The following is a 14,405-nucleotide window of genomic DNA, read 5'->3' as shown; positions in this document are numbered from 1 at the left end:
ATATATATATATATATATCATTACAATTTATTGAAGTGCAACTTAATCAAAATTTAGCTCTAACCTAATTAATCATAACATAGTTAATTAAATAAATACACAATTTAGTTTAATCTTTATACACACATAAGTGACCCTAAGTAAAATAATAAAATTCCACCAATGGGAGAAAGAGAGGTGAGGGGCTTAATTTCCACTTAATTGATCAGGGAGAGAGAGGCGAGGATGGCATTGGGAGGAAGAGGTTCGATCCTCTAGTATCAGTTAGGTCAAAGCAGTGGGGTGAGAGAAAATTTTAATGGTTATGGAAAGGGGGACTCGGTGGTTACAGAAATGAGAGGTTTACAAGTTGTCGGATGCCCTAGCTCATGATACACTTAAATAGAGAAAGGGTGGTGCAATTAAGCAAACTGGGAAAGCAACAATCGAAGAGGAACTCGCAGAAATAAAAGACCAGAAAAGAAAAGGGAAATCTTGGGGGAGAGCATGCTAGTCTCAAAATTGGGAAGGCGGTTTGAAAGCAAGCACGGGAGATTCTGTGAATCATGTGACTCAAGAAGACGAAAGAGATGATTGCGAGAGTATTTGGCTCGACTTGCACGAGGTCATGGAGAAGGTTTTGATTATTACATCACCCATCCAAGAAGTGCCCCCATACTAGCAAGCTTAACTTTGGAGTTTCTGTCAAAATTTCACCATCACACCACGAGGTGTCGATATACAAGAGTTCGGCTTTATTACACTTAAGGGGCTTCACAATTCCCAACCCCACCCCACCCCCCCAAACCACCAGTTCAGTAATTGGCGTCCTCATCGGTGCTCTAAACCCAAAATCATGCACCAAACAGATAAGATTTTAGAGATGGCCCCTACAGATTCAATAGGGGGCTCCCACCATATAGCATTTTGCCCCATCTTAAGTTCAAATGTTTGGCTTCATTCTACATAAGGGGTTTCATTAATAATTCCATGGATTCTGATGGATGACAAAAATAGGTATGATAGTAATTGAAATTGAAGATAAATTTGTAAGTAGTAATGTGGATCATGCAGTACAATTATGCATTAATAATATTTAGATTACTATAACCTTCTTAGCTTATTCTAGTATTTTTTCTCCTTCATATGGATTTAAGTTTAGGATTTTTTTTTTAAATTAAATCATATAATTCTAGGACTTATGATATTTATATTTCAGTAAAATAGGGCTTCAAATGCTCAAAATCAACAAATGCTTCTTGACATCAATTCTCCCATTAGAGATCGCAACCAAAGTCAAGTGTCAACTTTGATGTAAGTTGATTCCGCTACAAAAACTTAGGCAACTTCTGGGAACATCTCACCATCTTTAAGATTTTCACCATTTGGATTGGTGAAGCTTAGAGGTCCTGCAGTAAGATTTGTATTTGCTGACCCTTTTAAGAAACCATGGTCCAACTAGGCATCATTTAGGACTTCGATATTGTCCCTTTTTTCTTCTTTTATCAGCTAAAATACAATGATTAACCAATTCAAAATCCGAAAACCTAGAGATTGATAAGAAGACATAAGAATTAAAATTTAAAGGAATTTAAAGCCATACAAGGGCTAAACCTTACTTTGGCCCACATCCGTACCAAATCCTCCAAGCATAAAAGAACAAACTTGCCTTTTTCATAACCTTAAAGATCCTCTAAGATCAAGGAAACCTAACATCCCATTTGGAACTAGTCCAAGAGGATGCAACCAAAGCAACATCCCAATAAGAATGATCTACCCCCAGTTCAAAGAAAACATCTAAAAGAAAAAAAAGAAGAACTTCTACTACACAGTTAAAGCTTCCTAAACCGATTGAATGTTGATATGACTCTAGCATATAGTCCCTAGGTCCTAAATGACTTCCAATGAAGAGGTTTCAACCTACACCAATCTTCCAATGAGGTTAAAGACGAGAAAACATCCAAGTCACACCTCAAAAGCATTTTAGTAAAGGTTATATTTTTAACGCCCTCTAAGATTTTATGTGACAATTAAATAAAAATATGTTTCTTTCAAAGGGCAGCCTTCAAAGTCTTCTCGTAAATCACCCTATAGATGCTCTTAGGTGATGAGCTGGATCAAATACAATCTCCTCTAAGAGTTACTCTAAGAAATACCCTCCACGGGATGAATCTCCATCGAGGTCTTATATTAAAAACCAAACACATATATATCGAGATTAACTAAAACCCACCACCACAACTATGCACACTGAACGAAAAAGCATTAATGGGGTTTGGGTTGAAAGCGTAGCACCTGAGATACAATCCCGCATATTAATGAAGAGTGTGCAAAATAGTTTTGGCTAAAAGATTGATGCTCGAGCTCAATTCTACTATCTTTCGCATTAAACAAAGAGTATGTTAAGAAGAACCTGTTGAAAAGCACATCAACTTATGCTTGTCACCCCAAGATGAAATGCATATTAGGTAAAGGGAGTGACGGTGAAAACTCAAAATTTAAACTCAGCACCATCAACTACTACGTGTTTGTTTGCAGGCGAACAAGGAGGACAAACCCAAAAAATATAGTTATGCCTTTAAGCATAAAGTCCATTCTCATAAGCCCCCATAATCAAGTAAGAAAAGCAAACTCAAAAAATCCAACTATTTTCTTCCACCATAACGTCACCTCATGAGTATCCAAATGGTGTGAGGATGATAGAAATCTTTTTTTCTCACACCAACAACTCCAAAATGCCCATAAGGAATGAAAAGGGTAGAGATTGTAAACTTTTACTTTTTCCTTTGAGTAAATCATTTCTCCCCAAATACCCAAAATGAGCTTGAAAAATGACGCTGAAAAGGCATATTATAGACTCATTCAATTTTTAAAACAATTAAAATAAGGAAAAAAAATATTTTACTTTTTGAATAATTTAACCAAATATTGAGCTTCACTTTTTGAAGATCGTTGTAACAGAACCATCATAGGTAATCCAACTTATGTTGGTGGCCCGAGCACTCGAGCCCAATGCATACCTGAGTTTTGGCTCATTAGTTACAAGCTCTTTGGCATTTGGGGCCCTATTTTTTTAGCAGATATATGATTCTAGAACATAGTTGCAATGGATATTATGATTTGGCTTAATCTAAACATATAGTCTATTAGGAAATTATAATTTTAGAGTGTGAAATCAAAAGGAAAAAAATGATTAAACCAATATAACATTATGGAATGTTGTGATTCCCCTAGTTACATATGCCATTGCTACTAAATTATTGTATTATTGAGGGTATGATACTAATTATGCTCTATCAAAGCTGCAATTTGAAACTTTGAAAGTTCGCCAATGACTGTAGTTTCTTCAGTTTCTACAAGTTTCATGTGAAGCACTAAATCACCAGATAGTTTTCATGCAGTGCATGATTTTGTGATCGAGGGATACACTACATAGAAATGTGAATTGAGTTAAAGCAAACCTTGGTTGGTTTGGTTTGAATGAGTTGAATATTGCTTCCATAACTAAAGGACTTGAAGTTGGCTCATGAGCCAAACCCTCCATCTCAACTCATGTGTTCCAATGTTTGTGCGAGCAGACGGTCATCCTTGCATCTGGGGCAAGGTGTTGCACTTCGTCGACCAAAAGACATTTTTAGGTCTTCATTACTCAATTCTTCATCACATATGCTCTATCAAAGGCTTCACCTTGGCTCGCACCCCCAGGCAGAGCTTTCCAGCGCAAGTGACTTCTATGTTTGTTGCCAAGTCATCAAAGGTTGGGGCCCAACTCTCTTTCTTACCCACGAACTTTCACTCTTCCTAGGAAGATGCATCTCGAGATCGAGCAACAAGTCACTGCCGAAATCAAGAAATTGACAGACACTAACTTTGTAAGAGAAGAACAGCACCCAACTTGATTAGCCAACATAGTGCTCGTCAGAAAAAAGAACAGACAGATTCGAGTCTGCATTGGTTTCAAAGACTTGAACAAAGCTTGCCCCAAGGACGATTTCCATTACCTATCTCGGAATTAATGGTAGACGTTGCATCATCTCACACAATTTTCTCATATATGGACGAATCATTCGGGTGCAATCAAATCAAGATGACACCGGAAGATACAACACTTACGGCTTTCAGAATGCTTTTGTATGATGACCGAGCTATCTTTTTGGTTTTGAGTGGGGCCCAAATAATCTATCTTAACCCTCAAATTTATTTGATCCAATTAAGATCAACCAAAGGTTCTATAGTGTCCATTAACTCTTGGATAACTACAGTAACTTCATTATCAATGACTTCAATAAATCCTCAATTTTATTGGCAAGAATTTCGGCATGTACAAATTAATGAAATACATAAAAAAGCAATGAAGCAAATTCAAAAGCTCCAAATCTACAATCTCAAGTGGGAAAATACATTTTCATGTTGTCAAAGTGATTGTGGTTAGGAAAATTTGAATTTACAACATAAATTTAAAAGAAAGTCCTAGCAAATTCAACCTTGCAATAAATATGCATCTATTTAAAGCAAAAAAAAAGCATTTTTAGCACTTATTCAAAATAATCCAAAATAAAAGGGATGGCAACAAGCACAGCCTTAAAAAATAGTTCTCAACTAACTCATCACTTTTGATAAAAACTGTTAGGATTTATAAATTGAACTTTATGCAAGAAGGCTCAAACAAACAATGATTCTTCTAGCTCTTATATTGCTACATCAAAATAATATTTATGCCAATTCACTGATCAACCTATATAAATCACATCTCATTAACAGTAATCACTTAGTTCTTTCATAAATAATCATTCAATTTATATTAGCAAGGAAGATTCACTCATCCAACTAAGATTTCCAACAACAATTTGAAGGCCTCAAGTCCAATATCCGTCACTCCATTATTATAATAGACATGACAGTCATACATAGATCTCAAAGATGATGTGGCTCACTTCTATCCACCCTTCTACCTACTTAAGGACCAAAATGCCTCAATTGAGAGGTAATCTGACGTAACTATTCAATGTACTCTTCACCATTATACTGGCATGTACTTTATCAAACAACTATAAAGCTCTCATTGGGACAAGGTAAAGTGCCTGTCTCATTCTCCCTTTTTCAGTCCTAAGGAAAACCCGGTCAAATACTTTTAGTTCTATTCAATTTTAAGCTCAACTATAAATTTGAGCATCAGAAGCTCCTCTCAAAAACAAAAACCCTAGATTGGCTTTTTACCATTTGTTTTTAGCAGATAGTGTCTGACACAGTGTCCACATGTCTGCCTCAAGAAAATCCAACTCCCGATCTCGACTGGTATTAAAGATCATTTGTTGCAAGCAACAATCATTAGTTGTTTAGAATTAAAACAATTACAAAAGCTCTAATTCGGCTTATTTTAATCCGTCTTATATTCCCATTCTTGGACCCCGGTGATCCGTGCTAAATTATTCTACCACTTGACCTGATTGTATTTGCCAATAGCCAATAACTTCGAGGAAGATAAAGTATAATGAAGGTATAAAAGAAGATCAATAAAGACCTATAAGAACAAGAGACGCAAAACTTAAGCTCGACGACGCTGTCATAACCGGATCCTCGAACCTGAGATCCCTGCAATAAACACAGGGCGGTCTTCGATGATTAGATACCATCATAAAAAAATCGCAGTGTAAAACAAAAAAATCGGTGATCTCAAACCGATATTTACCTGAACGGCTGCGAAATCAGGCACCTGGGGAACCGGCCGAGATTGGGGCTGGTGATGACGTGGCATATGAGGCTTACTGGAAGGAGAGGTAGGAGGAGGGGTGAAAAGACTAACGAGATCTGAGCAGAAGAGGAAGACAGGAAACCCTAGCAGAAGAAGATGGAGGCGATCCATGGCCCGCTCTTGCTCACGGAGGAATTGGCCGTACTGGTTATGCTTCTGGACACCACTTAATATATAAGTATTTTAATAAGCCTATTCATTTTATGTCGTAACATTCTAATATTTTTTTTTAATTAAAATCGTGGTATTTGTAATTTGATATGAAAAATTTGTGTGGTATAAATGTAATAAAAAAGGTGAAATCTAGATATTTATTATGTAAATTCATAAGAATTGAGTGGTATGTTTTGATGCATTTATAACCCAAGAGATTCTCAAAGCTAAATAATATTTAATTTTAATTAACATATTTAATTTATATTAACATAAATGATTTTTCAATATTATTTTTTTATTTAAATATTTTAAATTTTAAATATGTATAATATAACTTTGAAAATTTTATTTTGTCATTTTGATATAAACTACGTTAAATTCTCTTATATTTTATAGCTTTTTTAGAACAAATGATTGCTTATTAACTTATGCTTTAAACTTGTATTGTAATAATTCAATGTATTATTTATAATATTCATCTCTTAATATATGGAACAAATCATTAATAATTATAATAAGCCATTAAAATATATTTCTCCACATAATTTTAAAGGTTCAAAGTGCTAAATGCTTGAATTAAAACTTTCTAAGTTTCAACTTTATGGTCCATATAACTTCATTTCAAGAAATTTATAATAAAAGGTTAATTAGAATATAGTGATAAGAGTTTAGATGTACCTAATTCAAATGTTTGATTGTATGATTAAAGTTCATTTTAGGAACTAAATAACTTACCAATGATGCATATTTGTAGTCGAAATAAACGTATTAATGAGACCATTTTGAGTGTTAAATATTGCACAACTTTGATGTTGTAAAGGCATTTAGGTACCTAAAAATATTTAATAATTAAGTATTTTAATTCCTATCATCCTTTTATAGCAACCTGATTGTTGAACAAAAATATTATAATGACTTCTAAGAAAATTTATAAATAGACTATTATTCTGCACATTCAAGGGAAGCCCCAAATAATAGTGCTCACTACTTGAAATTATCGCTAAATTTGGTTGGTGTGGTGTTTATTAGATGTCCACCATAGACCTCAAAAGATTTCTATCTAATGATTAGACAAGACATTTGAAGAATAATATACTAATCCAAAAAATAAAAATTTCATGAACCTACATAACCAGATATTTTTCTTACCTTACTAGTATATGATAAGGTTTATTTTATTATTGGGTTTGGTAACCCTATGATCTGGCTCTCTCATTGTTAATTGTATCTTAAGAATTGCTCCTGAGAACACTCTCAAAAAAAGTTATGCCATACATCTTTCTGGATTATCATTAGATTTCTGTGAGATTATAGATGTTTAAAGACTTTGATAGAAGGATAGACTTAGATAAATGTTAACTTCACTTGAGCTGAGTAAATTGATTTTTTTGAGTTAAGTTTACTTTTAAAAGTTTATTTAAATTAAAGTTCAATTTAAGTTAGTTATTAAATTTTGAAAAGTGTATTTAAAATTTTACAACTTGATTTGATGAAAAATTTTAAGTCTTGTTAAATTGATTTGTTAAAATTTTTTAATTTATTTTAATTTGTCTTTTAAATTGGTTTAAGTATTATTAAAATTCTTTTTTTTTAAGTTTACTAATTTTCTTATGTGGAGTTAATTAAGATTTATTAAAGCAGTTAAGTTTAGTTTTTAAGGCTGATTATAAAAATTAATCAATATTTATTGAATTTAATGTTGGTTTGAAACTTTTAAAGCTTATTAAGTTCTATTAAAGTATATTTAGTTTTACTTAAATTTATTAAAGTTTGTTAAAGTTTATTTAAATTTAACAAAGTTTGTTAAATTTGAGATTTTAATCAAATTTTTTATTAAAGTTTAATTGTGTTAGTTAAGATTTATTAAACTTTTATTTATTAGAACTTTTATTTTAAAAATTAAGTTGATTAAAGTTAACTGAGTTTTGATTAGACTTGGGTTAATTTTCAAAATTTCTTCATCCTTAGTGGTTGGGCTCAACAAATGAAAGTCTGAGTAATAGTACTAAGCTTGAATTTGGAATTCATGTTCAAGGTTATATATTTAGATTAAATTGAAAATGGAGTTAAATTAAGTCTGATTTAAATAGAATTGTGGTGGACTTGAGTTTTATTTAAATCAAATTGGATTTAGCTTTTTTTGTTGAATTGATGTAGATGGAACTGAGTTGAGACACATCCTAGACTAAAGGACAAAAAAAGGATAAGGGAATTTTATATGGAGGTGAGGCCCTGACCTAAATGACTCTAAGGATCTGTTTGGGGCAGTGATCTCGTTACTGTTTATATGCAACAATATAATAACGTCTTTGATGATATTTTTCACTTATATTTCCTTACTTTGCAATAGAACCAAAAACTTGATCCTAAAGAAAATATGAATTTAACTTTTTAATGTATATATATATATTGGGACACTACACAAGTATATGCATCGTTATCAAGTAATATAGGACTTTTTGATTAAGACCTGAATATCGAACCCACAGGAAAAATTAGCAAAATGCATTATTGATCAACAAAACTTCTATTTTAAAAAGATAATTACTTAAACTATAGATATTTTCACAGTAGGTAAAATCCAATTCTTTTTAGTATTTTTGATATTTTGAAAAAACAATAAAACTTCTAAAGATAACTTGAGTTTATGTAAAAGAAAAGTACTTGATATGAAAATATCTTTCTCCTTATCACGAACCAGTAATAAGTATATGAATTCTGTTGTGGAAGTATGCAAATTGTGTTGTGTCAAATAGGAACAATAATATTCTTTACCCTTACTAGAGATGCTATAAAGAACATTGACTAATTTAAAGTTTGAATAGTTTTGAAGACAGGTTAAGCAGGGAAAATACTAGCTCTCACTATAGAGTTCCCTAGATTCCCTCCACCTGAGGGCTAACATCTCGTATCAAAACCTAAAACAATAAACCAAGTTGGGGGCTTTAACCTGTCACTTTAAAGTCCTCTAACTCTACACCCTTAAAAGATCATTTCCCTATTTATTTACACTAAATAATATGAATTACATCTCATTCATACAACCTCATATGATTCTTTCTAATTGTTGACTGAGACAATACCATTCATGTTCTTACATGTTCTCACAACAAATTTTAATATCAAGATGGGCCAAATCAAGAAGTAAATGAAGTATATGGATTTAAATCATCACAACTTCTTCCAATATTAAAGATCAATACTCTCCACAACTTCTATCCAACACTTAATTACTTATCATTTTAAGAAGACAGATAAAGAAAACTACTCAGTATCTATGGAGAAAACAAACTCACACTATTGTTTAAAAGTAGAAATCTTTGTCAAACCACGAAGTCTCGACTAAAACCAAAAATAGTTTAAAAATAAAAGATAAACTTATCTCAAATCCTCCACCAAAATCTTAAAGTTCCATTGAATCTCTTCTCTTTTGCAACACTCTTGACTCTCACAATAAAACTAAAAACAAAAAGGATAAAATAAATTTGTGGTGCTTAAAAATCTCTCCAAAACTACCTCTCAAAATTCCCCCTTTCCAACACTTTTCAGAACTTTCAAAAAGTCTCAAATTCCTTCTTTTATAAATCTCCAAGAGGTGCCTCGATAATTCTTCAAAATGTGTCCCAATTCGATGTATTCTCCAAAGGATGTCTCCTTTTACAAATCTTCTAACCATATTTTCGTTTTTAGTGGACATAACCAACCTCTTTAGCTAATAGATGCCTCAAATGTCCCTTCAAAATTTGGTAAAATGAAGTACATTGTCACATAACTGCCTCCGACCTTTAAGCGCGGGGCCTCGGACGCTTAGGTCCGACCTTCTCTATTTCACCGGCGCTTAAGCGTCGGATTTGCCGCTTAGGCGCCAAAACTCTTATGCACCAATTTCACATTTTTACTCCAAATTTGATCTTTTTTCACTCCTTTTTAGCATTTTTCACCTTTTTTATTTGTACCTGAAAGAAGAACATATAAATACCTTTCATTAAAGCGCAATATCTCAAAAAATAGGTATAAAAATGTGTCTAAAAACACTATATTTTTTAGGTGTATCAAAATCCTCTAAACTTAAAATGTTCTAAACTTCTTGTCCTCAAGTGACACTTCAATCTTTAAAAATAAAATAAGTATGATATGTGTATGAGTTTCTTTAGGAGTTACTACAATTTTGATTTAGAAATATAGTAGTCCAATTTAGAAAAAATATTTAGTAAATGAGACCAACTTAAAGTTTAGAAATTTTTAATGTTAAGAAATATGAAAATATGAGTTTCTATCTAATTTAGAAATATTATAGATTTTCCAAATTTATAAATTAGTCCTTTTATTATCTCCACTTAAAAAAATTTTATTAAAAATAATTTTACTTACCATATTATATCCCTAAGCTTAAGAGTTTCTTAAATCTTATACTTTAAAAAGATCAAATGTGGAACCAATTTTTGATTAGACACTAATCCTCAAGCTTCTCCCTCCTAACATTTTTTTTTCTTTTCTTTTTCTTTTTCTTTTTCATTTTCAAGCAAGGATTATTATATCTGGATAGGTCTTTAATGGTTTTGAATTCCACTTGTCCTTTCTTAAAGCAAAGTCCTCATATAAATCTTTTACTTATAAATATAATAGTAGTTTTGAAAATTATTTTTAACAAAAGAAATTTAATAACAAAAGAAATTTAAAAAATAAAGGTCTAAATTTCTAAATTCTTCAAAAATATAATTTTTCTTACTAAAGATTGTTACACTATATTTAACATTTTCTACACTAAAAATTTTTAACTGAAAGTTTTTCTTCATTACTTAGAATTTTAACTAGATTTTCTTACTCATTTTTTTAATCAAATTTTACTTCCCTAATATAATTTCATATACATGATCATTTTTCTTTTTAAATAAAATTCACTTGAAGCACATCTGAGAACAATTAAAATTCAAGTTTTGAAAATATTTTTCATCCCCCCAAACTTAATTTTTTAACAAGATTAAATAGTTGAGTATCATATATATAAGCAGAGGAATGAAAATTTGAAATAACATGTTTAGAGGAATTTTTATACACTAATTATACAAGTATAATACTAAAAACAAAAGTAAAATTAAATTAATAATAATTTTCTATTATTTTCATTTCAATTCAACATGTAGAGATTTAGTTAGACTTCTAAGTAGTGGGAATAAACATGAAAACAAACAAACACACTATCTTTGATTTCCAGTCTCAACATAAAAACAAACACACTAACAAGATAAAAGAAAAATACAGAGTAGCAATTTTTTGAAATTAAAGTTTAAAACTAAAGTTAACAAGATTTTCAACTTTTCATAAGACATAGAATCAAGTTCAATCCTTAACTAATTAACACAACACTCAACACACAACAACAATTACTACCCTAGAATTTAAAACAAAATACAAACAAAACATAAACACCGCAATAATAATTAAACAAAATAAAAGTCTCACACATCACAAATTCTAAACAAGTACACAAATGCAAATGTAGCAAGTTCAAACTAACATAGTGCATCACATATTACGAACATAAAAATAAAGCAATCCTCTTCCTCATCATCATCATAATCACCGCTATTCCAGACATCTGCAGGCTCATAATCAAGGTACCTAGGATATGGAGGAAATTACACTCCTTAGTTACCCCTAATGAGGTTTTCAAGAGATGAATGAAATTTCTCTTCATAATCACTTTTCTTTCTATTATACCCATCAATATGATCTGCAAAGTTTTTTAAATTTCTTTCCTTATCTGTGGTATTGTTGATATTTTCCATCATCCTCTGCAATAATTAATTTTGAGTTTTAGTAGACCCACCTCTAGATGTAGAGGATCACGAGGTAGATGGTCTAGATGTAGAAGCAGTAGACGTTGTCATTCCACAACTCTTTGAAAATCCTCCTCTCTAGCCAAAAATAGAATGCTCTGAATATAACTTCACATTAACACTTGTAATTGGCTTTAGAGGCAATAATACTTCCTTAATACTTCCTCCCACCTCCCAGCTATCATATCTCATTCCAGCCTGCTCACATAAAGAAACGATTAAGGAAGCAAATCCCAAACCTGCAGTAGTAATGATAGTGGCAGAACTTATGATAGTGTGATAAATTAAAGCTTCAATATTGATGAGCTTGTCTTCCTGAATATAATAGTTCAACGTTGCTCTCTTTGGTAACTTCACTGAGATGATTTATTGGTAATAAACGAGCTGAAATAAAATAGTGTCGCGGCTTTGAAGGTGCACTTAACTTTGAGGTGGAAAAGTTAACTCTTCTCTCATTTGTAATTTTTCAGAGCCCTCTTCCAATAGTCAAATAAGTAATAATCTCGTCTAGCTCCGTCTCAGTAGGACTATAGTTCTCATAAAAACACAAAGTCTTAGGTGGTAAATGATATAGGTCATATATGGTAAAACATATTGATTACCTCCGGTGAAAAAGGTACCAATTTTCCTCTGACCATGACTTGATCATTTTCAGCCTCGGGTAGGTTTGCATAAAACTCCCTAACTATAGAAATAATAGCCACTATAGAAAAACAATAGAATCGTTCTCATTATTGGCGAACGATCAAATATTCTATAGATCCACCTGGATTCTTGAAACATCGCTCCTAGATAAGTTTTCGTGATTACAGAGCATCACTATAACTATCTTGAGCTTTTGAACTCACAAACTTGCTCAAATTAAAGGGGCTTTTTCCCTTAATCCTCTTCATTCTTGGTGTCATTCTACAAATTTCATAAAATTTCACAATAACTTCAAAAATCAAGTCAATCTACTAAACTTAACTTCTATAAGCATAAACTACATTTTCTATGCAATTTCCATAAATTTATCCTCATTTTCACCATGAATAGTGATTTTTGGGTTTCTCCCAATGTACTCAAAATATATGGTGAAAATCCAAATTTTTTACATAGAAGTGAAGCTCTTACCTCATGAAATCCAAATCTAGCAAATTTTGTTCAATTCCACCAAGAAATCTCCACGAAATGGCTTGCCCTAGACTTCCAAATTGCAAACTCGAGAGGTCGAAGGTGACAATGAGAGTAAAAATGACAATTTTTGGGGTTATTTTTCACTTTTAACCGTTCTCAAACCGATTTTTGTGAACCGGCACTAAATCGCGGATAAGTGGTGCTTAGGGTTACATCATGCTTAAGCGCGATAATGTGGCACTTAGGCGCCAGTGCATGATTTTTAATAGTTTTGAACTCAAGTAAAATACACTATAAACCTAAGTATACCACCCCTAAATGGTCTCATAACACTTAAATGACTATTTTCCTCTCCCTTAACTCTCCTATTTCTCAAAATTCCCTAATATATTTGATTCGATTTGAGGCTAAAATAACACTAAAATTTCAGACAAACAAACATATACATTCATTTATGAACTAGTACAAGTACATATAACACTTAATTGTCACTCCAAATAGTCTCGGATGAGAAAATCTTCTAAATACAAACACTAAACAAACTAACATAAACTCCAAAAACAATATTTAACACTTAACACATTAAACAACGATTCCTAACAAACAAACTTTAACACTGAACTTAATTCCATTCTTCATTTGTTGCGAAAAAACTCCGGTTTTTCATTAGTCTCTCCTGGGGCAATCGAATTATAAAGTTGATAAAACGGACGGTGGTAACAAGCTCGGATACTATCTTCTTCAATCCATTTCTGCTTAAGATATATCTCCTTATCCACTTCCTCTATATAACTAGTATGACTAAATTGCATTTTTAATTGCCATCCAATATGCTCTAGATGTGCATGAATCTCAATTACCTTTGTCTCAAGTAAAGCCATGATAATATCAATTTTGTTGATTTTTTTCCAATATTCCTTCAATAATAACGGCTAAAAAACCGTTATACATCTCTTGTGCACTTTGACTAATGAATCTCTTCCTCATGGTCTCTTCATTCTTCTTCAAATTCATCTTCCATGAAGACATCTTCTCAAAATCTCTCTTTCTCTTAGACATTTAGGGCTAAAAATGATCTGGGGTGAAATTCCTTCACAAAACCCTTCTATTTATAGGCCTAAATTCCTCTAGTAACTTCTAGACACATCCTAAAACTGCCTTGACACGTTTTAGTCAACCACTTAACGGTTAAACCTTCTAGAATTTAAATATCGCACATGGATTTTAACTTCCGCGCTTAAGCGCCGAATATTAGCGCTTAAGCGCCAGTGCTCAATTTTGCGCCTGTCAACGTAACGTCCAAATTCTCATTTTAGCATGTCTAGATCACTAAATAAAGACTTAAAATCATTACTAACACATAATAGTCTCAAAAATACTATCCTAAATTTTCTTAATCACACATAAATAACAATCAAAGCAAAACACACTGATAACTATGGGTTGCCTCCCACAAAGCGCTTGGTTTAACGTCGTCAGCCCGACGTAACCAGTTCTTATTCTAGTTAACCCAACATCATTCAATCGTTAAATTTATGATGATCCCCTACTAAATAAGGTTT

General features: G+C 32.1%; 1 protein-coding gene across 1 annotated transcript in view; it reads right to left on the bottom strand.

Moving 5' to 3' along the window:
- Positions 1-5,917, bottom strand: part of LOC110033537 (selT-like protein) — a 12,049-nt gene extending 6,132 nt beyond the window's left edge. Inside the window, exons 1-2 of the mRNA XM_020737555.1 lie at positions 5,669-5,917; positions 5,501-5,571 (exon numbers count right to left, since the gene is read on the bottom strand). Of these exons, the coding sequence (XP_020593214.1) occupies positions 5,501-5,571; positions 5,669-5,842 (245 nt within the window). The 5' untranslated portion in view covers positions 5,843-5,917. The remainder of the gene's footprint in view (positions 1-5,500; positions 5,572-5,668) is intronic.
- Positions 5,918-14,405: the final 8,488 nt, after the last annotated feature.

The sequence above is a fragment of the Phalaenopsis equestris genome, unplaced genomic scaffold, assembly GCF_001263595.1.
Source record: "Phalaenopsis equestris unplaced genomic scaffold, ASM126359v1 Scaffold001215, whole genome shotgun sequence".
Lineage (NCBI taxonomy): Eukaryota > Viridiplantae > Streptophyta > Magnoliopsida > Asparagales > Orchidaceae > Phalaenopsis > Phalaenopsis equestris.
The sequence above is the reverse complement of the archived record's forward strand: the minus strand, read 5'-3'. Positions and strand labels throughout refer to the sequence as shown.